Source organism: Phoca vitulina, unplaced genomic scaffold, assembly GCF_004348235.1.
Source record: "Phoca vitulina isolate PV1807 unplaced genomic scaffold, GSC_HSeal_1.0 scaffold2, whole genome shotgun sequence".
Classification (NCBI taxonomy): domain Eukaryota; kingdom Metazoa; phylum Chordata; class Mammalia; order Carnivora; family Phocidae; genus Phoca; species Phoca vitulina.
Window position 1 is genome coordinate 30,575,806 of NW_022589705.1, and position 25,617 is coordinate 30,601,422.

The 25,617-nt window shown below is 35.2% G+C and overlaps 1 protein-coding gene across 1 annotated transcript in view; it reads left to right on the plus strand.

The window, feature by feature from the left end:
* Positions 1–25,617, plus strand: part of COL24A1 (collagen type XXIV alpha 1 chain) — a 384,914-nt gene that overhangs the window by 42,682 nt on the left and 316,615 nt on the right. Inside the window, exons 5-6 of the mRNA XM_032424689.1 lie at positions 7,994–8,047; positions 10,662–10,715. Of these exons, the coding sequence (XP_032280580.1) occupies positions 7,994–8,047; positions 10,662–10,715 (108 nt within the window). The remainder of the gene's footprint in view (positions 1–7,993; positions 8,048–10,661; positions 10,716–25,617) is intronic.

Here is a 25,617-nt window from a genome sequence, read left to right on the forward strand (position 1 = left end):
TGTTGGCCATTTGGATGTCTTCTTTAAATAAATGTCTGTTCATGTCTTCTGCCCATTTCTTGATTGGATTCTTTGTTCTTTGGGTGTTGAGTTTGATATGTTCTTTATAGATTTTGGATACTAGCCCTTTATCTGATATGTCATTTGCAAATATCTTCTCCCATTCTGTCGGTTGTCTTTTGGTTTTGTTGACTGTTTCTTTTGCTGTGCAAAAGCTTTTTATCTTGATGAAGTCCCAATAGTTCATTTTTGCCCTTGCTTCCTTTGGCAATGTTTCTAGGAAGAAGTTGTTGTGGCTGAGGTCAAAGAGGTTGCCGCCTGTGTGCTCCTCAAGGATTTTGATGGATTCCTGTCTCACATGTAGGTCTTTCCTTCATTTTGAGTGTATTTTTGTGTGTCTTGTAAGGAAATTGTCCAGTCTGATTCTTCTGCATGTGGCTGTCCAATTTTCCCAACACCATTTGTTGAAGAGACTGTCTTTCCTCCATTGGACATTCTTTCCTGCTTTGTTGAAGATGAGTTGACCATAGAGTTGAGGGTCCATTTCTGGGCTCTCTCTTCTGTTCCACTGATCTATGTGTCTGTTTTTGTGCCAGTACCATACTGTCTTGATGATTACAGCTTTGTAATAGAGTTTGAAGTCTGGAATTGTGATGCCACCAGCTTTGCTTTTCTTTTTCAACATTCCTCTGGCTATTTGGGGTCTTTTCTGGTTCCATACAAATTTTAGGATTATTTGTTCCAGCTCTTTGAAAAAAGTTGATGGTATTTTGATAGGGATTGCATTAAATGTGTAGATTGCTCTAGGTAGCATTGACATCTTCACAATATTTGTTCTTCCAATCCATGAACATGGAACGTTTTTCCATTTCTTTGTGTCTTCCTCAATTTCTTTCATGAGTAATTTATAGTTTTCTGAGTGCAAATTCTTTGCCTCTTTGGTTAGATTTATTCCTAGGTATGTTATGATTTTGGTTGCAACTGTAAATGGGATCGACTCCTTAATTTCTTTCTTCTGTCTTGTTGTTGGTGTATAAGAATGCCACTGATTTTTGTGCATTGATTTTATAACCTGCCACTTGACTGAATTCCTGCGTGAGTTCTAGCAGTTTTGGTGTGGAGTCTTTTGGGTTTTCCACATACAGTATCCTATCATCTGCAAAGAGTGAGAGTTTGACTACTTCTTTGCCAATTTGGATGTCTTTTATTTCTTTTTGTTGTCTGATTGCTGTGGCTAGGACTCCTAAAACTATGTTGAATAGCAGTGGTGATAGTGGACATCCCTGCCGTGTTCCTGACCTTAGGGGGAAAGCTCTCAGTTTTTCCCCATTGAGTACAATATTCAGTGTGGGTTTTTCACAGATGGCTTTTATGATATTGAGGTATGTAGGCTCTATCCCTATACTCTGAAGAGTTTTGATCAAGAAAGGTTGCTGTACTTTGTCAAATGCTTTTTCTGCATCTATTGAGAATATCATATGGTTCTTGTTCTTTCTTTTATTAATGTATTGTATCACATTGATTGATTTGCGGATGTTGAACCAACCATGCAGCCCAGGAATAAATCCCACTTGGTCCTGGTGCATAACCCTTTTAATGTACTGTTGGATTCTATTGGCTAGTGTTTTGGTGAGAATTTTTGCATCCATGTTCATCCAGGATATTGGTCTATAATTCTCCCTTTTGATGGGGTATTTGTCTGGTTTTGGGATCAAGGTAATGCTGGCCTCATAAAACGAGTTTGGAAGTTTTCCTTCCATTTCTATTTTTTGGAACCGTTTCAGAAGTATAGGTATTAATTCTTCTTTACATGTTTGGTAGAATTCCCCTGGGAAGCCATCCGGCCCTGGGCTCTTGTTTGTTGGGAGATTTTTTGATTACTGCTTCAGTTTCCTTAGTGGTTATAGGTCTGTTCAGGTTTTCTATTTCTTCCAGGTTCAGTTTTGGTAGTTGATACATCTCTAGGAATGCATCCATTTCTTCCAGATTATCTAATTTGCTGCCATATTGTTGCTCATAAATGTTCTTATAATTGTTTGTATTTCTTTGGTGTTGGTTGTGATCTCTCCTCTTTCATTCATGATTTTATTTATTTGGGTCATTTCTCTTTTCTTTCTGATAAGTCTGGCCAGGAGTTTATCAATCTTATTAATTCTTTCAAAGAACCAGCTCCTAGTTTTGTTGATCTGTTCTACTGTTCTTTTGGTTTCTATTTCATTGATTTCTGCTCTGACCTTTATTATTTCTCTTCTCCTGCTGGGTTTAGGCTTCATTTGCTGTTCTTTCTCCAGCTCCTTTAGGTGTAGGGTTAGGTTGTGTACTTGAGACCTTTTGTGTTTCTTGAGAAAGGCTTGTATTGCTATATACTTTCCTCTTAGGACTGCCTTTGCTGTATCCCAAAGATTTTGAACAGTTGTGTTTTCATATTCATTTGTTTCCATGAATTTTTTAAATTCTTCTTTAATTTCCTGGTTGACCCATTCATTCTTTAGTAGGATGCTCTTTAGCCTCCATGTATTTGAGTTCTTTCCGACTTTCCTCTTGTGATTGAGTTCTAGTTTCAAAGCATGTGGTCTGAAAATATGCAGGGAATGATTCTAATCTTTTGGTACCAGTGGAGACCTGATTTGTGACCTAGGAGGTGGTCTATTCTGGAGACTGTTCCATGGGCACTAGAGAAGAATGTGTATTCTGTTGCTTTGGGATGGAATGTTCTGAATATATCTGTGGAGTCCATTTGGTCCAGTGTGTCATTTAAAGTCTTTATTTCTCTGTTGATCTTTTGCTTAGATGATCTGTCCATTTCAGTGAGGGGGGTGTTAAAGTCCCCTACTATTATTGTATTATCATCAATATGTTTCTTTGCTTTTGTTATTAATTGGCTTATATAATTGGCTGCTCCCATATTAGGGGCATAGATATTTAAAGTTGTTAGATCTTCTTGTTGGATAGACCCTTTAAGTAGGATATAGTGTCCTTCCTCATCTCTTATTACAGTCTTTCGTTTAAAATCTAATTTGTCTGATATAAGGATTGCCACCCCAGCTTTCTTTTGGTGTCCATTAGCATGGTAAATGGTTTTCCACCCCCTCACTTTCAATCTGGAGGTGGCTTTGGGTCTAAAATGAGTCTCTTGCAGACAGCATATCGATGGGTCTTGTTTTTTTATCCAATCTGATACCCTGCATCTTTTGATCGGGGCATTTAGCCCATTTACATTCAGGGTAACTTTTGAAAGATATGAATTTAGTGCCATTGTATTGCCTGTAAGGTGAATGTTACTGTATATTGTCTCTGTTCCTTTCTGGTCTATGTTACTTTTAGGCTCTCTCTTTGCTTAGAGGACCCCTTTCAATATTTCTTGTAGGGCTAGTTTCGTGTTCACAAATTCTTTTAGTTTTTGTTTGTCCTGGAAGCTTTTTATCTCTCCATTTTCAATGACAGCCTAGCTGGATATAGTATTCTTGGCTGCATATTTTTCTCATTTAGTGCTCTGAATCTATCATGCCAGTCCTTTCTGGCCTGCCAGTTCTCTGTGGATAGGTCTGTTGCCAATCTAATGTTTCTACCATTGTAGGTTACAGATCTCTTGTCCCGAGCTGCTTTCAGGATTTTCTCTTTGTCTTTGAGACTCGTAAGTTTTACTATTAGATGTTGGGGTGTTGACCTATTTTTATTGATTTTGAGGGGGGTTCTCTGTGCCTCCTGGATTTTGATGCCTATTTCCTTCCCCAAATTAGGGACGTTCTCTGCTACAATTTGCTCCAATATAACTTCTGCCCCTCTCTCTCTTTCTTCTTCTTCTGGGATCCCAATTATTCTAATATTGTTTCATCTTATGGTATTGCTTATCTCTCAAATTCTGCCCTCGTGATCCAGTAGTTGTTTATCTCACTTTTTCTCAGCTTCTTTATTTTCCATCATTTGGTCTTTTATATCACTAATTCTCTCTTCTGCCTAATTTCTCCTAGCAGTTAGAGCCTCCATTTTTGATTGCACCTCATTGCACCTCATTAATAGCCTTTTTGATTTCGACTTGGTTAGATTTTAGTTCTTTGATTTCTCCAGAAAGGGTTTCTCTAATATCTTCCATGCTTTTTTCAAGCCCAGCCAGTATCTTTAAAATCGTCATTCTGAACTCTAGTTCCAACATCTTACTAATGTCTGTATTGATTAGGTCCCTGGCAGTCAGTACTGCCTCTTGTTCTTTTTTTTGAGGTGATTTTTTCCATCTTGTCATTTTGTCCAGAGGACAATAGATGAATGAGAGAACAAAATGCTAACAGGGTAACAACAACCACAGAAAAATACATACTAAACAAATCAGAAGAGACCTGAAACCAGGGGAAAAGAAAGGGAAAGAAAGAAAAAAGAAAAAAAAAAGATTAAAAAAAAAAGAATATGTTCAAATATGATCAGACTGGTGCATAAATCAGTGCTACACATTTAGATTTTGGGTGTATTTTGGTCTTTTAGAAGAAAGTGCCTCCCAAAGTTTTAAAGAAAGAAAAACTTATATATGTACAAAAATAAGGGTAAATACGATGAAGGGATGGAATATGACTGTAAAGATGAAAATTATAAAAGATTTTATAAAAGGAATTGAGAAGATAAGAAGTTGGTTGAAAAAAGAAAAAAGAAAAATTTTAAAAAAGGGAGCGAATGTGATCAGGCAGGAGACTAGAACAAAGCCATACACTAGAGATTTAGGGTATATTTTGGTCTGTTAGAAGAAACTGTATCCCAAAATTTTAAAGAGAGAAAAACTTATATATAGAGATATATATACAAAAAATAAGGTTAACTACAATGAAGAGATAGAATATGACTCTAAAAATTAAAAGTAAAAAGATTTTTAAAAAAGGGATTGATAAGATTTTAGTTGAAAAGGGGAAAAAGAAAAATTCAAAAAAAATAGAAGAAGAAAAAATACAGAAAATAAAAAAAAATTAACTTTGAAAGACTAAAGAATCATAGTAAAAAAGCCATGAATTCTATGTGCATTATTCCCCTAGCGCTGGAGTTCAGCTGTTCTCATTGATCGGTAAACTTGGTCTTGGCTGGCTGTTCTTGCTGATCTTCTGGGGGAGGGGCCTGTTGCTGTGGTTCCCAAATGTCTTTGCCGGAGGCAGAATTGCCCCGCCCTTGCCGGTCCGGTCTAAGTAATCTGTTCAGGTTTGCTCTCGGGAGCTTTTGTTCCCTGCAAGCTTTCCATGCAGCTTTGGAGGATGAGAGTGAAAATGGCGGCCTCCCAATCTCCACCCCGGAGGAGCCGAGAACTCGGGGCCCCACTCGTCAGTGCGCCCCCCAGAGAAAAGCAGTCAGTCACTCCCGTCTCCCCGGTCTCCAACCGCACTCCGTGCTCACCCGGCCTGTGACCGAGCATTTCTATCTCTGGCACCTGACCCCGTGTGGAGTCTCCAAACCCAGCAGATCCCTGCAGTGTGCTCCCACGCCGCTCCTCCCCAGGGGAAGAAGGGGAGTCTCCCTGGATCTGCCGCTTGTTGGGTCCCTGCTGGAGGAGCAGTGGCCCGACTGTGCTGCGGATCACGGTTTATGGCAACCCCAAGCTGAGAGCCCCCTCCTCGGCTCCGTCTCTGCAGTCGGCTTCCCCCCTCCGATACCTGGGAGCTCTGCCGCACTCAGGCACCCCCAAACTTCTTGTGACCCTGAGGGTCCTGAGACCACACTGTCCCAGCGAGGGTTCCACCCCCTGCTTAGCCACTGGAGTGATGTCCCTCAGCAGAGCCGACTTCTAAAAGTTCCGATTTTGTGCTCCGCTTCTCTATCACTTGCCTGAAGCGGTGGACAGAGGCCCCCTCCCCCGCTGTCTAGCCTCCCAAATATCGCCTTGGATTCACTTCTCCGCATATCCTACCTTCCAGAAAGTGGTCGCTTTTCTGTTCAGAGAGTTGCTGCTATTCTTTTCTTCAATCTCCTATTGAGTTCGTAGGTGTTCAGAATGGTTTGATCCCTATCTAGCTGAATTCCTGAGACCAGACGAAATTTAGGTCCCTACTCCTCTGCCATCTTGCTCCTCCTGAGAGGTATATTTTTATCATCAGTATTTTAAAGATAAGGCTTTAAAGATAAGGCTTTAAAGAAAGAGTAACTGAGTTGTGCAAGGTCATTCAGTTAGTAAATGATTGAGGCATGACTTGAATCTAGACTAGACAATTGCAAAACCATTGTTCTTTTCATTGAATTATACTTTCTCTTAATAACTAATAATCTCAAAGTTAAAGTGCCATTTTTAGTAATTAACTTTATTTACAGAAAATAACTTATTTTCCTCAAACAAGTCAGTCATGACATAAAATCGGTTTGCTTCCCTGTTTTCTAGAAATCCCTATTAATAATCTGTTCTGAAAGATTTGAAAATGCAAAATTGTGAAGAAAGCTAAAATTGATTTTTATTTAGTGCTTATTAAACAACTTAAATATTTCAATCAGGACATAAAATATGCTTTCTTTCTTCCCCAGTATCTAATGTTAATTACTTTTTCCATGTGAATGGAATGGTGTTTTCTTTTGTTGTAATGTAGTGTGATAGGGCAATAAACCAATAATAGACATGCTGTTTTAATTTTCCATTTAGTTTTTCATTTTTCTTATTTTTGGGGACTTCATATAAATAGCCTTTAATTTCTGATTATAACAACAGAACCAGAACTATTGAAAAGAATTCCAATTTAAAAAAAAATAAGTGGAAGTTAGTTTTTGATGGACGCTAGTAATATAATAATAGCTGTTAAAATATTTGAACGGTTCAGGAAAGAGAATGCCCTCAGTCTGAGGTTGAATAGAAATAGTACTTATCTCTCAATACTAGGAAATACATGAAAGGTTTTTATCAAGTTAGGGGAGAGAAGAAAAAATACAATTAAAGGAAAATGGACAGTTTGAAATATATAAAGAGCATTACAAACTTCAAAATGACTGTAATATAAAAAAGAAGAAAGTTTCAATAGTTAATATCAAGAATGAGAAATGAGAAAAAATGCTGCATAAAAATGAGACTCATTAGGTCATGCTACTTGTTAATGATAGGGCTAGTACTTTAACTTTGATATGTCTAATTTCAATGTTTGTACTACACTTTAAGGCAATATTGAATGAACATTTGTAAAATGGAATATGTGTATGCTCTAGAGACACCAAGAATAATTCCATGTCAGCAGAGTGCTCAGTAACAATTAAGTGAATGAAAGATGAGTGAATATGTTAACCATATCTCAAATGAACATTTATCCTACCCCAGTTGATTGTTAAAGTAAGTAAAAAAGATGACATAAAGCATTACATAAGGAAGTGAAGTAGTAGTTTCCTATTTCTTATTTGATATATTTAATAAGTAACATTTAAAGAACTCAGAACACTTTAAAATGGATCAATTTTTGCTTTCCTACTTTGTTTTGCAAACCATTTAAGTCTATTACTGACCTCCTGGTATGCTGTATTTGGTGTAAGGCAGATTTATTACTGAATATACTAGAAGGATCTCATTATAACAGTTTAACACATTACACAGATTCTTGCTATAAGTTTTTTAAAAGAACATAATACGGTCAGTGCTTTAATTTTGTCAGTGCTTTAATTTTTCAGGGCAAGTCTTTTGAAATGTGTTTGAAAAAACCCTGTAGTTGTTGGTCTCCAAACCCTAAACTGAATTCTGCCTTCAGTAGTAAAAGTAAAGTTAGGTAAAAATTACCCACAAAACTACTAGTTATGGTCCCTGTAAAAACCAGATACAGTGGCTGTAACCATAAGTCACAGACTTCCTGCTGCCGTTTCTGGCCAGATTAAAGAGGACACTTGAGTTCCAACTCTCACCCCTGCTGATTAGGGTGAGGGGATTCATGTTACTTTAAAATCATCATTAGCTGGAAACTGGGGACTGAAAAGAAAAAGCCCTAGTGCGGGAATCTTAATGAGACTCGTGAGAAAAGATGTGTCTATTAGACGTCTAACATCTTGGCATTTGTTTTCCAAGGGTCCACCAGGTCTAGCAGGTATTCCAGGTCCATCAGGAAAGAGAGGTCCACGGGTAAGTAAATGGGCTCCGTGTCCCACTTGCTGTTAGAATTAGTAACTTTGCAGTATGTTTTCCCTAGTATTGTACCGTATGTACTTCCTTTGGAAACCTGCCTGGATCTTCAAATGTAGCCCTACCTTTGCCAGCTCAAGAGAAACTCAGGAACATGTGCAACTTGTTTATTTGAGAGTAAACACCCAGCCAAAGCATTCTCTGTGAACATGCCCAAGAAGGATTATCAAATTTGTAGATTAGTAGCTCTTCTAGTGCTACTTGTAACATTATTCTTAGTTATAAAGTGATCTCATCGGTAGTTGATAGTTCAAGGTGGGGTTCATTTGCTTTGGGAAATGAAGAGGAGTGGGCTGCCTTAAAATAGTATGTTCCTGGATTACATAGTGGAAAATGCTGGAACAACTGACTAGAAAAATAATTGTCCTGAGGAAAAAGCTGCCGTAAGCATCAGCAGTAGTTTCTCACATTACACAGGTCCAACAAAAGATTTACTGCTGTGTTAAAATTCATTTCTTTCAAAACTAAAAAAAAAAAAAATCAATGTGGACTTTTACTAACAGAAATTCTTCAAAGAGCCAGAAAAGGAATTACGACTGTGTGTTATAAAGACAAATGCACATGCCATGGACAATCCACTTTCTTTCTATCCTGATTTTTATCTATCATACAAACAACATAATGAGAAATCATATCCTGAAATATTACTGTGAGCCATCCATATTCACAACAAAGTCTTGTCTGTATGAGGCTTCAGGAATGCTCACTGGTGGTAGTTTGTTAGCATTTGGTTTACTTCTCTCTACTTGATGATCTATCATGTTCCTCCCAGAGTCTCTCATCAATGCGCCCACTCTCCTGTAGCTGGCACACCTCTTCCATCCTCCTTGCTCTCTGTGTGGATCCTACTCTTCTGAGAGAGTGGATCTCTCTGCTCTAACTCCATTCCCTTTCCACTACTGAGGCTGTTCTCCCACAGCATGACCTTCAACGTCTGAGTCCAACTATTTTCATGATACAGCAGTTTCCTTCTCTATCTTTTTTTTTAAAATTTATTTGTCCAATCCTTTCTTTAAGGAAGGAACACTATTCCTCTTCTCAAGACTAATTATTACATTTGTGTTCCTAATTTTATCTCCATTCCATTATTTAACTTAAAACTTGCCACTTCGCAATTTTCCTCTCCTGAGATTTTATCTCATTTGGCAACAACCAACTAATTATCCTTTAAAAAATAAAACTCGAACTTTCACTGACATTAATTTTTCCTAAAGTTACTGTCCTAGCTCACGGTTGCACTATTGAGCTTTGTAAAATAATAGTTTATGCCATTGCCCTACATCTCCACCAATAAATCATTTGTAAATCCCCATAAATTTTTCCATCTATTTATTAAAATTTATGTTTTGAAGGTTACAAATGACATATGCCATAACATCTAATCCTTTTCCCTTAGTTTTAATCTTGCTAGTTATACCTTCAATATTGCCATTGCTGATGCCCCTCTCCTTTCTGAAACACAATGCTCTATTAATTCAGAATTGAAAAGACAGAAAAATAAGTAATTATTAACTATATGTTATATGTTAACCTAGAGGTATGGCTGAAGAGCCCAGAAGTGGGCACCAAACCCAAATGAATATAGGGGTCTGCAAACCAGGAAGGCTTTTTGGAGGTGCATCTTAGTTCCTCTACTTGTCGGTTCTGTGAGCTTAAGTTTCTTCCTTTGTAAATGGGAGTAAAAATAACCACCTTGCAGGATTGTTATAAGGATTAGTAATAAGAAATATAAAGCATTAACAGTTATCTATGAATAGTTGGTAAATAGAAGCAATTACTGACAAATATTTATTAAGTATCTAATATGTTCCAAGTACTATACTGATAATATGAAAAACAGTCCCTTTTTAAAAAAAATTTCAATCCTAGAACTAAATAGCATGTCATAAGATAGTTAAAATAGCAATAAAATATTTAACTAACAGATTAGAACAGTGTGAGAAATGTCCTAAAGCAATGTGCAATTAATTGCAAATGAATTTTACATGTAGCAATTTCTATGGAAGTTACTAGGAAAGAGAAGTCACTTTATGATGGTGTAGCTAGGATTTAAAAATGGGGTGGGATCTTAGTTGACACTTGAAGAATGATTTGGGCAGCTGTAGGGGGGCAAAGTGAAATGAAATAAGTCTTTAAGGCATACATAATGGCATAAGCAAAAACCCAAGTGCAGAAAGGGTTAGCACATGTTGGCAGAAGAATAAACATTTGCACTTTCTTATTTTTAGGCTTCTTACTCTGCACAGCTTTTAGAAGTAGCACTATGCAATATGGCTGGAGATAGGGGTGAAAAATAAAGGAGGTAAGCATCTCAAGGCAGTGTTTTGAATCAAAAGAAGGAAATATATACTATAATTAGAGTAGCTCTCTTTTCCAAGATGAAATATCCAACATCTAGGAAAAGATAAAGAACTTTGTGGGGGGAAAGAAAAGGTGACATACATTCTAATGAAATTATGCTATGTAATATTTATCTGAACGTTGCAATAAACACTGTCTATTATTTGTATCTAGATCTGTTCTAAGAGTGATCTGACCTTTTTACTATTTGCAGGGCATACCAGGGCCACATGGAAATCCTGGGTTACCTGGATTGCCAGGTCCAAAGGTGAGTGATGACTAGTGAGTATCACATTATTTCCCTCACATTATTAAAGAAGGTCCTTAACTTTTTTAAAAATTGAGATATAGTTGACATAAACATTATACTAGCTTCAACTGTATAACATAATGATTCAACACTTGTACATACTGCAAATAATCACCACAGTAAGTCCAGCCACCATCCATCACCATAAAAAATTACAAAAAATTTTCTTTCTTATGATGAAAATTTTCATGATCCACTTTCCTGGCAGCCTTCAAATATGCATGCAGTACCATTGACTGTAATCACCATGCCACACATCATATCCCCATGACCTATTTATTTCACAACTGGACGTGTGTACCCCTCTTCCGTCCCTGCACCCACTACTCTGTTCAAGGAATATGTAAATTTTGTTTTATTTGTTCACCTGTTTTGTTTTTTAGATTCCACATATAAGTGAGATGATACAATATTTATATTTCTCTGTCTGGCTTATTTCACTTAGCCTAATGCCCTCAAGGTCCATCCATGTTGTCACAAATGGCAAGATTTCATTTTTTAATGGCTGAGTAGTATTCCATTGTGTGTGTGTGTGTGTGTGTGTGTGTGTGTTTACACCACATCTTCTTTGTCTATTCAATCATTGATGGACACTTAGATTCTTTTCATATCTTGACTATTGTAAATAATGCTGCAATGAACACAGGGGTGCATATATCTTGATGAATTAGTGTTTTTGTTTTTTTTCTGATAAAATGCCCAGAAGTAGAATTGTTGAATCATATGGTAGTTCTGATCACTTTTTATTTTATATTATTGACTATATTCCCTATGCTATATTTTTCATCTCCTTCAGTTATTTATCTTATAACTGGAAGTTTGTTATTTTTAATTTTTTGATGAAACTCCATACTGTTTTCCATAGTGGCTGTACCAATTTACATTCCTTCCAACAGGGCATTTGGGTTCCCTGTTCTCCACATCTTTACCAGTCTTCACTAACACTACTTATTTCTTGTCTTTTTGATAATAGCCATTCCAACAGGTGTGAAGTGATAAGTCATTGTGGTCCTGATTTGCATTTCTCTGATGACTAGTGATATTGAGTACTTTTTCATGTGCCTGTTTGCCATCTGTATTTCTTGGAAAAAATGCCTATTCTGATCCTCTGCCCACTTATTAATCAATTGTTTTGTTTTGATGTTGAGTTGTATGAGTTTGGATATATAATTTGCAAATATTTTCTCCAATTCAGTAAGTTGCGTTTCATTTTTATGATGATTTCCTTTGCTGAAGCTTTTCAATTTGCTGTATTCCTACTTGTTTATTTTTGCTTTTGTTGCCTTCACTTTTGGAGTCAGATCTAAAAAAAAATTGCCAAGAATGATATCAAGGAGCTTACTGCCTATGTTTTCTACTAGGAGTTTTATGGTTTCAGGTCTTAAAGTCTTTAACTCATTTTGAGTTTATTTTTATGTATAGTATAAGAGAATAGTCTAATTTCATTCTTTTGCATATGGCTGTCCAGTTTTCCCAACACCATTTATTAAAGAAACTGTCCTTTCCCCATTGTATATTCTTGCCTCTTTTGTTGTAAGTTAATTGGCCATATATACATGGGTTTATTTCTGGGCTCTTTAATCTGTTCCATTGATCTATGTGGCTCTTTTTAAGTGAGTACCATATTGTTTTCATTATTATAGCTTTGTAATATAGTTTGAAATCAGGGAGCATGAAGCCTCCAGCTTTGTTGTACTTCTCAAATTGCTTTGGCTATTCATGGTCTTTTGTGGTTCCATACACATTTGAGGATTATTTGTTCTGTCTTTTTGAAATGTGCCATGGGAATTTTGACAGGGATTGCATTGAGTCTATAGATTGCTTTGGGTAATATGGACATTTTAATATTAATTCTTCTACTCCATTAGCACAGAATGTCTTATATTTATTTGTGTCTTCAATTTCTTTTGTTAATGTCTTACAGTTTTTAGCATACAAGTCTTTTACCTCTTTGGTTAAATTTATTCCTAGGTTTTATTCTTTTTGATGCAATTATAAATGAGATTTTTTTAAATTTCTCTGATAGTTCTTTGTTAGTATATAGAAATGCAATAGATTTTTGTATGTTAATTTTTTACCCTGCAACTTTACTGAATTTATTAGTTCTAACAGCTTTCCAGTGGAGTCTTTAGGGTTTCCTATAGATGCTATCATGTCATCTTCAAATAGTGATGGTTTTACTTCTTCCCTTCCAATTTGGATGCATTTTATTTCTTTTTCTTGCCTAATTACCATGGCTAGGACTTCTAATACTATATTGAATAAAAGTAGTAGGAGTGAGCATCCTTACCTTGTTCCTGATCTTAGAGGAAAGACTTTTAGCTTTTTACCATCTAGTATGATGTTAGCTGTGGGCTGTCATTTATGGCCTTGATTATGTTGAGGTACATTCCCTCTATACCCATTTTGTTGAGAGTTTTTATCATCAATGGATGTTGAACTTTGTCAAATGCTTTTTCTGCATCTATTGAGATGATCTATGATTTTTATCCTTCATTTTGTTAATGTGGTGTATCATTTTGATTGATTTACAGATGATGTCAAACCATTTTTGCATCCTTGGAATAAATCCCACTTGATGATCCTTTTAATCTATTGTTGAATTTAGTTAGCTACTATTTTGTTGAGGATTTTGCATTTATGTTTATCAGGGATATTGGCCTGTAGTTTTCTTTTTTTGTGGTATCCTTGTAAAATAAGTTAGGAAGCATTCTCTCCTCTTCTGTTTTTTGGAAGAGTTTGAGAAGCATTGACATTAACTCTTCTTTAAATATTTGGTAAAATTCACCAATGAAGCTGTAGCTCCTAGACTCTTGTTTGTTGGGAGGTTTTCGATTACTGCTTTAATCTCCTTACTAGTAATCGGCCTATTCAAATTTTTATTTCTTCATTATTCAGTCTTAAAAGATTGTGTTTCTAGGAACTTATCCATTTCTTCTTGGTTGGCCAACTTGTTTGTATGTAATTGTTCATAGTAATCTCTTATGATCCTTTTTTATTTCTGTGGTATCTGTTGTAAATCTTTTTTTTTTTTTATTTGAATCCTATTTTTTCTGAGTTAGTCTAGCTAAAAGTTTGTCAACTTTATCTTTTCAAAGAACCAGCTCTTAGTTCATTCATCTTTTTTTCCCCCTGAGTTCCTTGAAGTATAAAGTTAGATTGTTTGAGATTTTTCTTGCTTTTTGGGGTAGGCTTATATCACTATGAACTTTCCTCTTAGGACAGATTTTGCTACATCCCAAAGATTTTGGTAAATTGTAGTTCCATTTTCATGGTATTTTTTTGATTTCTCCTTTGATTTCTTCATTAATACATTGGTTATTCAGTAGCACATTGTTTAATCTCCACATTATTGTGATTTTTCAGTTTTCTTCTTCTAATTGATTTTTAGTTTCATATCATTGTGGTCAGAAAAAATGCTTGATATGATTTCAGTCTTAAACTTATTGAGACCTGATTAGTGACCTAACATACATAATCTATGCTAGAGAATGTTCCATGTGCACTGAGAAGAATATATGTTGTGCTGCTTTTGGATAGAATGTTTTGTATGTATCTATTTAGTCCATCTGGTCTAATGTGTCATTAAAGGCAAGGCCGTTGTTTCCGTATTGATTTTTCATATGAATGATCTATCCATTGATGAAATGGGATATTAAACTCTCCTAGGTCTGTTATTATTTATTTTATATATTTGAGTGCTCCTATGTTGGGTACATAAAGACTTACAAATGTATATCCTTTTGTTGGATTGACCCCTTTATCATTATGTAATGTCCATCTTTGTCTTTTATTATAGTCTCTGTTTTAGTCTATTTTGTCTGATGTAAGTATAGCTCCCCCAGCTTTCTTCTGGTTTCCATCTGCATGGAACTTCTTTTTCCATCCCTTTGCCTTTAGGTTTTGTGTGGTTTTTATATCTGAAGTGAGTCTCTTGTAGGCAGAATATAGATAGGTCTTGTTTATTTAAACATTCAGCTACTCTGTGTCTTTTGATTGGAGTATTAAATCCATTTACATTTAAAGTAATTACTGATAGGTATGTACTTGTTGCCTATTGTTAATTGTTTTCTGACTGTTTTTGTAGTGACTCTCTGTTCCTTCTTCTCTTGCTCTCTTCCATTGTGTTTTTATGACTTTATTTAGTATTGTGCTTAGATTCCATTCTTACTGTCTTTTGTATGTCTAGCATAGGATTTTGCTTTTTGGTTAATGTGAGGCTCACGTGTAACATATACATACACACACACACACACACACATATTTTATATATATGTATATAAAACAGTCTTTTTGAAGTTGACAGCAACTGAAATTTGGTCAAATTCTAAAAGTCTACATTTTTACTCCCTCCCACATCTTATTTTTTTGATGTGACATTTTACATCTCTTTATTTCATGTGTCCCTTAACTCACCATTATAGTTATTTTTACTACCTTTGTCTTTTAACCTGCATAGAAGTTTTATAATAATCCACTCCTTTCTATATATTTACTTTTACCAGTGAGATTTATACTTTCATATTGTTTCTTGTTATTAATTAATGCTCTTTCTTTTCAGCTTAAAGAAGTCCTTTTAATATTTCTTATAAGGCCAGTTTAGTAGTAATGAACTCCTTTAGCTTTTGCTTGTCTGGAAAACTCTTTATCTCTCCTTCAGTTCTGAATGATAATCTTACCAGTAGAGTATTCTTGGTTGTTTTTTTTCCCTTTGAGTAGTTTGGATATATTATGCCTCTTTCTTCCGGCCTGCAAAGCTTCTGCTGAAAAATCTGCTGATAGTCTTATGGCAGTTTCCTTGTACAGAACAAGTTGTTTTTCTCTTGCTGCTTTTGCAGTTCTATCAACTAGATGTGTAATAATGAGAGAAAAGACAGACAATTTTTTTTTAAAGATTTTATTTATTTATTTGAGAGAGAGAGCAAGAGAGTAAGAACACAGGGAGAGGAGAAGCAGACTCCCTGCTGAGCAGAGAGCCCGATATGGGACTCCATCCTGGGACCCTGGGATCATGACCTGAGCTGAAGGCAGATGCTTAACCAACTAAGCCACCCAGGCATCTCTGAATCTCAAGTTTTAATATTATATTTAGTAGTGTGGATATATTTTGACTATTTATAACTATTCACCAATAAAGTATTTTTATGTAACCATATATGAGGGACTTTTAAAAAGCCCTACTTTTAATTTGTAAGCAACTAATTAAGTCTTGAGGACTTAATCTTATAAACTGGAATATTAGTCTTTAATTTATATTTAACTTAATAATTTGACAACTATGTCCAAAATAGGCAAAACTGCCCATGATTTGTTTTAATTGCACATATTTGCAGAGGACGTTAGATTTGTGACAGCTGTTAAAAATTACCACTGTGTCTTAATGCATCCAAAAAGCTTGTAGGGTGTGGTTTTATTGAAAACTTTCCTAGATATTTACCATGCACTTTAGATTAATCAAGATCAATAGAACATTCAAACTTTATAATCCTCCTATAATTTTTTTTCAAGATAATGCAAAAAAAAGGCAGAGTGCAAGGTCTTGATGATAAATTTTGACATGTAGTCATAGGATTTGTTTTCCTTTAGGGAGTAAAGATTTCTTCTAATTTAAGAAATTTTAAAGTATAAAGACAATCCTAAATATTTTTCTTTTCTCAGTTATTATTTAGCAAGAATAAGAGGTAGAATTGTTGGCCTCTAAGAAAATTGTATAAAAAGTCATCTTGTTTCTTGCACAAAGAAATAATCTGTCCACTTCAAAAGGAGGCTACCTGAATCTATGGAAAGAGCAAATTAAGGCAATCGCAGTTTAGAAAGTTTTAACTGAAATAGGAAATGGCAACACGTAATGGAATCTCTATACAAACATATTTGGATTAATGCATCTTATAAAAATTGTTAGAATGAAAAGGTACCTTTATAAGTTAAATGATTTAAAGCACACAAAGCATCTGGTAGAATGCTTGTATATAGTTGACACTTAAGAAAATGTTATTTTTCTTTTCTTGAAGGAGCTACTTATGAGGCAACTAGGCAAATTAGAAATGTGACTTGCTAAAAGTACCACACTTCTTATTTGGTAAATAAAAAAAAATAAGTCTTGTGAATCTTACTAATGAAAATACCTTAAGACAGTATATAAATATGTTCTACTTATAAGGCTATTTTAAAATTTATAAGAATAAAGCTTATTTTGCTAAGATATTCTAGATTGATGCAAAAACTAATCCATTTTATTTTCTGTTTTGTTTTTACATTAAATTGGTATTTATCATAAAGGACAGGAAATGTAAACTGATCTTGGTAGTTCTCATCTCTCTTCAGACAAAATGAGTTCTCACTTATGTGTTGGTCTTTCTTAATAGACTCTTAGTTGTTTGAATGCAGGGGCCAGAACTTATTCATTTTTGCATTTGTGTCTAGCCCAGTGCCCAGCATGTGTTGGGCACTCAATAAATGTAAAACTGAACCAAAAAGCTGAGTTAATATTAGTAATAAGGCACTGGTATCATAAGAGAAGAACTGGTACTTATTAAGCTTCTAATATCTGACAATTATTTTATGTCTGGCATCTCATTCAGGTTCATTTCAATTAAAAGTACTATTCAGAGTAGGCTTTAGTACCTTCTGCTTTGCACAGAAGAAAACATACCTAGAGAGCTAAGTACTTAACAAAGGTAACACAACTTGTAACTGGTAGAGTTATATTCAGAAGTGAATCTGTCTTGGGGCGCCTGGGTGGCTCAGTTGTTAAGCGTCTGCCTTCGGTTCAGGTCATGATCCCAGGGTCCTGGGATCCAGCCCCGCATCGGGCTCCCTGCTCCGCGGGAAGCCTGCTACTCCTTCTCCCACTACCCCCCTGCTTGTGTTCCCTCTCTCACTGTGTCTCTCTTTGTCAAATAAATAAAATCTTAAAAAAAAAAAAGAAGTGTATCTGTCTTACTCTCTTCCTAACACCAGGTTGTCTCTCAAAATAGTGAGTAATTAATTTATAAAACACTACCTGAAGGTGGAAGGGGGGTGGGGTAACCTAATGGAATTTAAAGACTTTATGCATTCATTTAACAATAGTAACAAAACATGTCTATTCCAACATTCCAGCTTATTCTGTGGATACTGATAATAACATATAAAGATAAACTGCATAAAGAGTGTAACTGATCTCTAGTCCTTGAGAACTATGTTGTTAAATCGTTAAATAATAGAATGAAGTGTCACACAAAATTTTAGTGGCCATAGCAATTTTTTTTCAGCATTAGTAACACTAGTATGATTCAAAATAAAGACTATTGAGCTCATTAACTAAAATCATTAGCTGAAATCAGGAGACTAATTGTAGAAATAATGTCCTTCTAAGAAAAATTGCAAGAAAGTAAATTCCAATATGGACAATAAGTATCAGAAAAAAACTGCTGGACATTATTAGTCACAGGGGAAATGCAAATATGGTCAGAATTAATTACCACTTCAAAATCACTAGATTGGCTAAAATTAAAAAGTCTACAAACACTAAATGTTGGTGAGGAGTTAGGGCATCTGAAACTCATACACACTGCTAGAGGGAGTATAAAGTGGTACAAGGACCTAGAATATAGTTTGGCAGTTTCTTATAAAGTTGCACATAACCTACCCTATGACTCACAAATTATATTCCTAAGTATTTATCCAAGAAAAAAGGAAATAGTATGTCTGAAAAGACTTAACTGGAATTTCATAGCAGCTTTATTTACAAAAGTCAGAAACTAGAAACAACCCAAGTTTCTAACAATAGGAGAATGGATAGACCAATCTTAGTTTATTCATACTATGCTACTCAACAGTAAAAAGGAGCTAAATACTGACATGCAGCAACATGAATGAGTCTCAAAAACATTGTGCCAAATGAAAGAAGCAAAACACATGAGAATACATTGTGTATGAGCATCCAGAACTCGCAAAACAAACCTATAGTGGAAAAGATCACAATAGTAGTTTCTCTGGGAATGGAGGCTGACTGAAAAGGGGCCCTTAGGAACTTTCTAGGGTGATGTCAATATTTTATATATTGATAGGAGTATGGTGTATGGGTATATTCATTTGTCAAAACATCAAACGATAACACTTAAAATCAGAGCATTTCACTGTGTATAAAATATACGTGAATAAAAGAAAGTGATAAAAAATAAAGGAGTACACTAGGGATTTTACCAAAACTTTGGATACAGGCTGTTTTGAGCTTCATTAAGTTTCATATTCTCTCCCTTTAAATTATTTGTGGAGGGAATGATCATGTTGGAGAGTGTTTTTACATAGATAAATTGCTTTCACAAAAAAATAGAAGAAAGTAAATTCCATTTCTTATTTACTAGCGAGAATAGCTTTTTTTTTCCTTGTCAGCAAATGCCATCTTGGTTCACAGTTTATCATATTTATCTACTTAATGAACTTTATTTGCAGAGTGATGAATATTTTTATTACTATTAATTAAACACATGATTAGTTATGCAGTAGATCTTTAAACCTGAGTAATGAATGCAGAGTCTATATCTTCAGCCTACCATATACTTATAATTCTAGTCCAGGCAATCTATTTGTGGTCAAGATGGTTCCTTTCCTAAAAACACTTCTTAAAGGAAACTTAAAACCTTCCCATAAACATTCACAGTTTATACTACTTTAGTCAAGGCCAATAGTTCCTTCAAATTTGATCCAGTTATTGAGAAAGACAAATGCCATATGATTTCACTCACATGTGGAATCTAAAAAAAAACAAAAAACAAATGAATAAACAAAAAGCAGAATCTGACCAATAAATACAGAGAACAAACTGATGGTTGCCAAAGGGAAGAGGGATGGGCAAAATGGGTGAAGGGGAGTGGGAGATATAGGCTTCCAGTAATGGAATGAGTAAGTCATGTGAATAAAAGGCACAACATAGGGAATATAGTCAGTGATATTATAATAACATTATATGGTGACAGATGGTAGTTACACTTGTGGTAAGCATGGCATGATGTATAAAGATGTTGAATCATTATACTGTACATCTGAAACTAATGTAACATTGTATATCAACTATACTCAAAAAGTGTTTTAAAATTAAATTAGATTAAAAAAATCTTTACCAATAAAACAAAAAATCCAAGTTTAATCCAGTTATATGAATCATCTAACCTTAATAAACTACAATAACATTGTCCCATTAGTAATATTAAATTAAATGTTATAAATAATACTTAATACTGAATTCCAAAGAATAACCTTAGTGCTATTTCTGTTCCTGGTTTTGACCCAAAGTCCCCATGTCTTCTAAACTAGAAGTCCCATTTTCTTTACATGTGAATAAATAAATGTATTGAGCATAGATGCTGACCCATTCTAAGAATTTTTGCTGAATCAAATTGCTATGAAAAATGTTCAGTCCAGCATTTTGAAAATATAAAGTATTTTAAAATGTTGAAGACCAAGGTGCTTCTGTTATTCTGGTCAACATAGGGATCATCTTATAAAGGACCAGAAAAAATAATATGATCCTTTCTTTTGATTCTGTGCTTGTGTTTTCAGTTAAAATATGACTTAAATGTGTTAAAAATGCTACCTTCTGGGTATCAAAGATTATGAGGGTTATGTCAGAAGGATTCTGGAGCCAGTTTGAAAGACTTCCACTAGCCAAAGAGTGATGTGATTTGAACATCATTAAGGATAATAATTGCAGTGGATTGAATCCCATCAAGTAGCTCTAAATCCATGAGTTATAATGATGCTAAATACAAACAGACAGACAAACCCTCTCTGGTCACCTTTAGAGGATGCTAAGGAGTTACATCTCTGAAATTATCGAATTCTCTCACACCAACTGGGTATTCAACTCTGAGTTAGTGTCAAACTCCACAGACTTAAAGGCTCAGTCCCACAGGACTGTCTATACTTGAGATGACAGCCATAGAGGAGTTGTCCAGGCTGCTTATGTTTCTGTCTGGCTGACTACCAATTCAAGGGTTCCCACAGCCCCCCACTCCCTCAGGTTTAATACTGCGCTAGAACAGCTCACAAACTCAGGAAAACAGGTTTCCAAGATTTTTATAATTTTATAAATTTTATAATTTCCAAGATTATTATAAAGAATACAGCTCAGGAATAGCTAAATGGAAGAGATGCATATAGGGCAGGGTATGGAACTTCCACGCCCTCTCCAGGTGTGCCACCTTCCGGGCACATCAGTGTGTTCACCAACCTGGAAGCTCTTGGAATCTCTTTGTTCAAAATTTTGTGTAATTCAGTCTCTTACCCTCCTCCCCCCTCTCCCCCCTCCTCCTAAGTTCCCACCCTCTAGCCACTTGTTTGCCTTTCTGGTGACTAGCCTCCATCCTGAAGCTATCTATGGGTACCACCGTGAGTCACCTCATTAGCATAAGCTTAGATGTGGTTAAAGGGGATTGTTATGAATAACAAAAGACACTTGTATGACTCAGGAAATTCCAAGGGTTTTAGGAGCTCTGTACCAGAAGCCAGGAACAAAGACCAAATATATATTTTTATTATACCACAGTATCATTATTTTGAAAAATGATAAATAGAAGAAAAATAAGGGGAAGGAATAAAAGTTTTCTTATAAAACTATCTTGTTTTTTTTATAGAATTTAAGCTCAGGACAACCAAATAGTTGATGAAGGGTAGTTTATAGAAAAAGCTAGGAAACGAGGGAAACATGTTAGAATTTAAAATTACCATTTTTGCAATCCTGATGAGGAAAGGGTTGCAGAACAATGAAAATAACCCAGTAAATCCAAAGGCCTTGAGGCAGGAGGCTGCTTGGCAGTTTTGAGGATAAACTGAATGAGATAAATCCTGGAAGATAGGTCAGAGAGATAGCCAGAGCCGGATTATGTAGGACCTTGTGTTGGCAGGATTTCTCCACCTTTGTGCCCATAGTTCTTGGTCATGTCGTTTCGAAGAATGAAGAGGTAGACCAGACTAAGATTGGTGGGCAGCAAAGAGAAGTTTATTGAGCAATAGTACAAAGCTCCCCGAGAGGGAGGAGACCTGAGAGGGTTGCCCTGGGAGTTTCTAAGTTTAGGGGTTTTTATGAACTCTTTTGCAGAACTATCTTAAGCAATCAGGGTGTGCTGAGTCATGCCAATCAGGGCTTTGGTCATATATCTGTCTACCTATTAGGTTAATGTCAACATGCTGATGGCCTTTTTTGCTCACATTAATGAAGGATTGTCAGAAGAAATGCAGGCAGGGATAAGGGGCAGTATAGTAAACAGTGTTATATTAATTTCAGTGTACAATATAATGATTCAACAATTCTGTATATTACTCAGTGCTCATCATGAGAAGTGTACTCTTTAATCCCCATCACCTATTTCACCCAATCCCCCCCGTCCCACCCCCCATCACTAACCATCAGTTTGTTCTCTATAGTTAAGATTCTGATTCTTGCGTTATCTCTCTTTTTCCTTTTCTTTCTTCTCTTTTCCTTTCCTTTCCTTTCTTTTCTGTTGCTCATTTGTTTTGATTCTTAAATTCCATACATGTGTGGCGTCATATGGTATTTGTCTTTCTCTGACTGACTTATTTTGCTTAGCATTATACTCTACCTTCATCCATGTTGTTGCAAATGGCAAGATTTCATTCTTTTTATGACTGAATAATATTTCATTATATGTTTTATATATATACATACACACACACACACTCCACATCTTTATCTATTCATCTATCGATGGACACTTGGGCTACTTCTATTATTTGGCTATTATAAAAATGCCACAGTAAACATCAGGGTGCATGTATCTTTTTGAATTAGTATTTCTGTATTTTGGGTGTAAACACCTTGTAGTGCTATTACTGGATCAGAGAGTAGTTCTATTTTTAACTTTTTGATGAACTTCCATATGGTTTCCAGAGTGGCTGCACCAGTTTGCATTCCCAATATTGCATGAGGGTTCTTTTTTCTCCACATCCTCACCAACACTTAATTTCTTGTGTTTTCAATTTTAGTCGTTTTGACAGGTGAGAGGTGATAGCTCATTGCAGTTTTGATTTGCATTTTCCTGATGCTGAATGATGTTGAGCATCTTTTCATGTGTCTGCTGGCCATCTATATGTCTTCTTTGGAGAAATGTCTGTTCATGTCTCCTGCCCATTTTTAAGTTGGATAATTTGGTTTCTGGGTGTTGAGTTTTTAACTTCTTCATATATTTTGGATACTAACCCTTTATCAGATATGTCATTTGCAAATATATTCTCCCCTTCAGTAGGGTGTTGTTTAGTTTTGTTGATTGTTTCCTTTGCTGTGCAGAAGATTTTTCTTTTGATGTAGTCTCAATAGTGTATTTTTGCTTTTGTTTCCCTTGCCTCAGGAAACATATCTAGAAAAATACTGCTATGGCCGATGTCAGAGAAATGACTGCATGTGCTCTTTTCTAGGATTTTTATGGTTTCAGGTCTCATATTTAACTCTTTAATCCATTATGAATTTATTTTTGTGTATAATCTAAGAAAGTGGTCCCGTTTCATTCTTTTGCAGGTAGCTGTCCAGTTTTCCCAATACCATTTGATGAAGAGACTATCTTTTTCCCATTGGATATTCTTTCCTGATTTGTTGAAGATTATTTGACCATATAATTGTGGGTTTATTTCTGGGATTTCTATTCTGTCCCATTGATCCATCTATTTTTGTGTTAGTACCATACTAATTTGATTACTACAGATTTGTAGTATAACTTGAGGTCTGGAATTGTGATAACTACAGTTTTGTTTTTCTTTTTCAAGATTGCTTTGGTTATTCAGGGTCTTTTGTGGTTCCATACAAATTTTAGGATTCTTTCTTTTAGTTCTGTGAAAAATACTGTTGGTGTTTTGATAATGATTGCATTAAATCTGTAGGTTGCTTTGGGTAGTATAGACATTTTAACAATATTTGTTCTTTCAATCCATGAGCATAGAATGTCTTTCCATTTGTTTGTGTCATCTTCAATTTCTTTCATCAGTGTTTTATAGTTTTGAGAGTACAGCTCTTTCACCTCTTTGGTTAAATTTATTCCTAGGTATTTTATTATTTTTGTTGCAGTTGTAAATGGGATTGGTTCCTTAATTTATCTTTCTGCTGCTTCATTATTAGTGTATAGAAATGCAACAGATTTCTGTGCATCGATTTTGTATCCAGCAACTTTACTGAATTATCAGTTCTAGTAGTTTTTTGGTGGAGACTTTAGAGTTTTCTATGTATAGTATCATGTCGTCTGTAAATAATGGAAGTTTTACTTCCCCCTTACCAATTGATGCCTTTTCTTTATTTTTGTTGTTTAATTGCTGTGGCTAAGACTTCCAATACTATGTTGAATAAAAGTTATGACAGTGGACATCTTTGTCTTGTTCCTGATCTTAGGGGAAAAGCTCTCAGTTTTTCCCCATTGAGTATGATGTTTGCTGTGGGTTTTTCAAACATACCTTTATTATGTTAAGGTATGTTCCCTCTAAACCTGCTTTGTTGAGGGTTTTTATCATGAATGGATGTTATACTTTATCAAATGCTTTTTCTGCATCTATTGAAATGAACATATGTTCTTCTTTCTCTTGTTGATGTGATGTATCACGTTGATTGGTTTGCAAATATTAAACTACCTTGCATCTTGGGACTAAATCCCACTTCACTGTGGTAATTTTTAAAATGTATTGTTGGATTTTATTTGCTAATATTTTGTTGAGGATTTTTGCATCTATCTTCATCAGAGATATTGGCACATAGTTCTCTCTCTCTCTCTTTTGGTGGTATCTTTATCTGGTTTGGTATTCCAGTAATGCTGGGCTCATAGAATGAACTTGGAAGTTTTTCTTACCCTTCTATTTCTTGGAATAATTTGAGAAGAATATGTATTAATTCTTCTTTAAATGTTTGGTATAATTCGCCTGCGAAACCATCTGTTCTGGACTTTGTTTGTTGGGAGTTTTTTGATACTGATTTAATTTCATTGCTGGTAATTGGTCTGTTCAAATTTTCTTTTCCACTTTGGGAAGTTTTGGTAGGTTATATGTTCCTAGGAACTTATCCATTTCTTCTAGGTTGTCCAATTGTCCACCTATAATTTTTGATAATATTCTCTTATAATTGTTTGTATTTCTGTGATGTTGGCTGTTATTTCTCCTCTCTCATTTGTGATTTTGAGTCCTTTCTCTCTCTCTCTCTCTCTCTTTCTTTCTTTTTTTTTTGGTCTGGCTAGAGGTTTATCAGTTTTGTTGATCTTTTCAAAGAACCAGCTCCTGGTTTCATTAATCTGTTCTATTATTTTTTTAGTTTCTATATCATTTATATCTGCTCTAATCTTTATTTCCTTCCTTTTGCTGGTTTTGTGTTTTGTTTGTTGTTCTTTTTCTAGCTCTGTGAGGTGTAAGGTTAGGTTGTTAATTGAGATTTTTCTTGCTTCTTGTGGTAGGTCTATATTGCTATAAACTTCCCTCTTAGAACCATTTTTGCTACATCTCAAATATTTTGGAACTGTATATTTTCATTTTCATTTACTTCCATGTAGTTTTTTATTTTTTCTCTAATTTCTTGCTTGACCTATTAATTGTTTAATAGCATGTTATTTAATCTCCATGTATTTGTGCTCTTTCCATATTTTTTCTTACAGTAATTTCTAGTTTCATAACATTGTGGCCAGAAAAGATGTATTGTAAGACTGATCTTTTTGAATTTGTTGAGACTTGTTTTGTGATCTAATATGTGATCTATTCTGGAGAATGTTCCATGTGCATTTGAAAAGAATGTGTATTCTGCCGTTTTAGGGTGGAGTTTTCTGGATATATCTGTTAAATCCATTTGATCCAGTGTGTCATTCAAAGTCACTCTTTCCTTGTTGATTTTCTTTTTGGA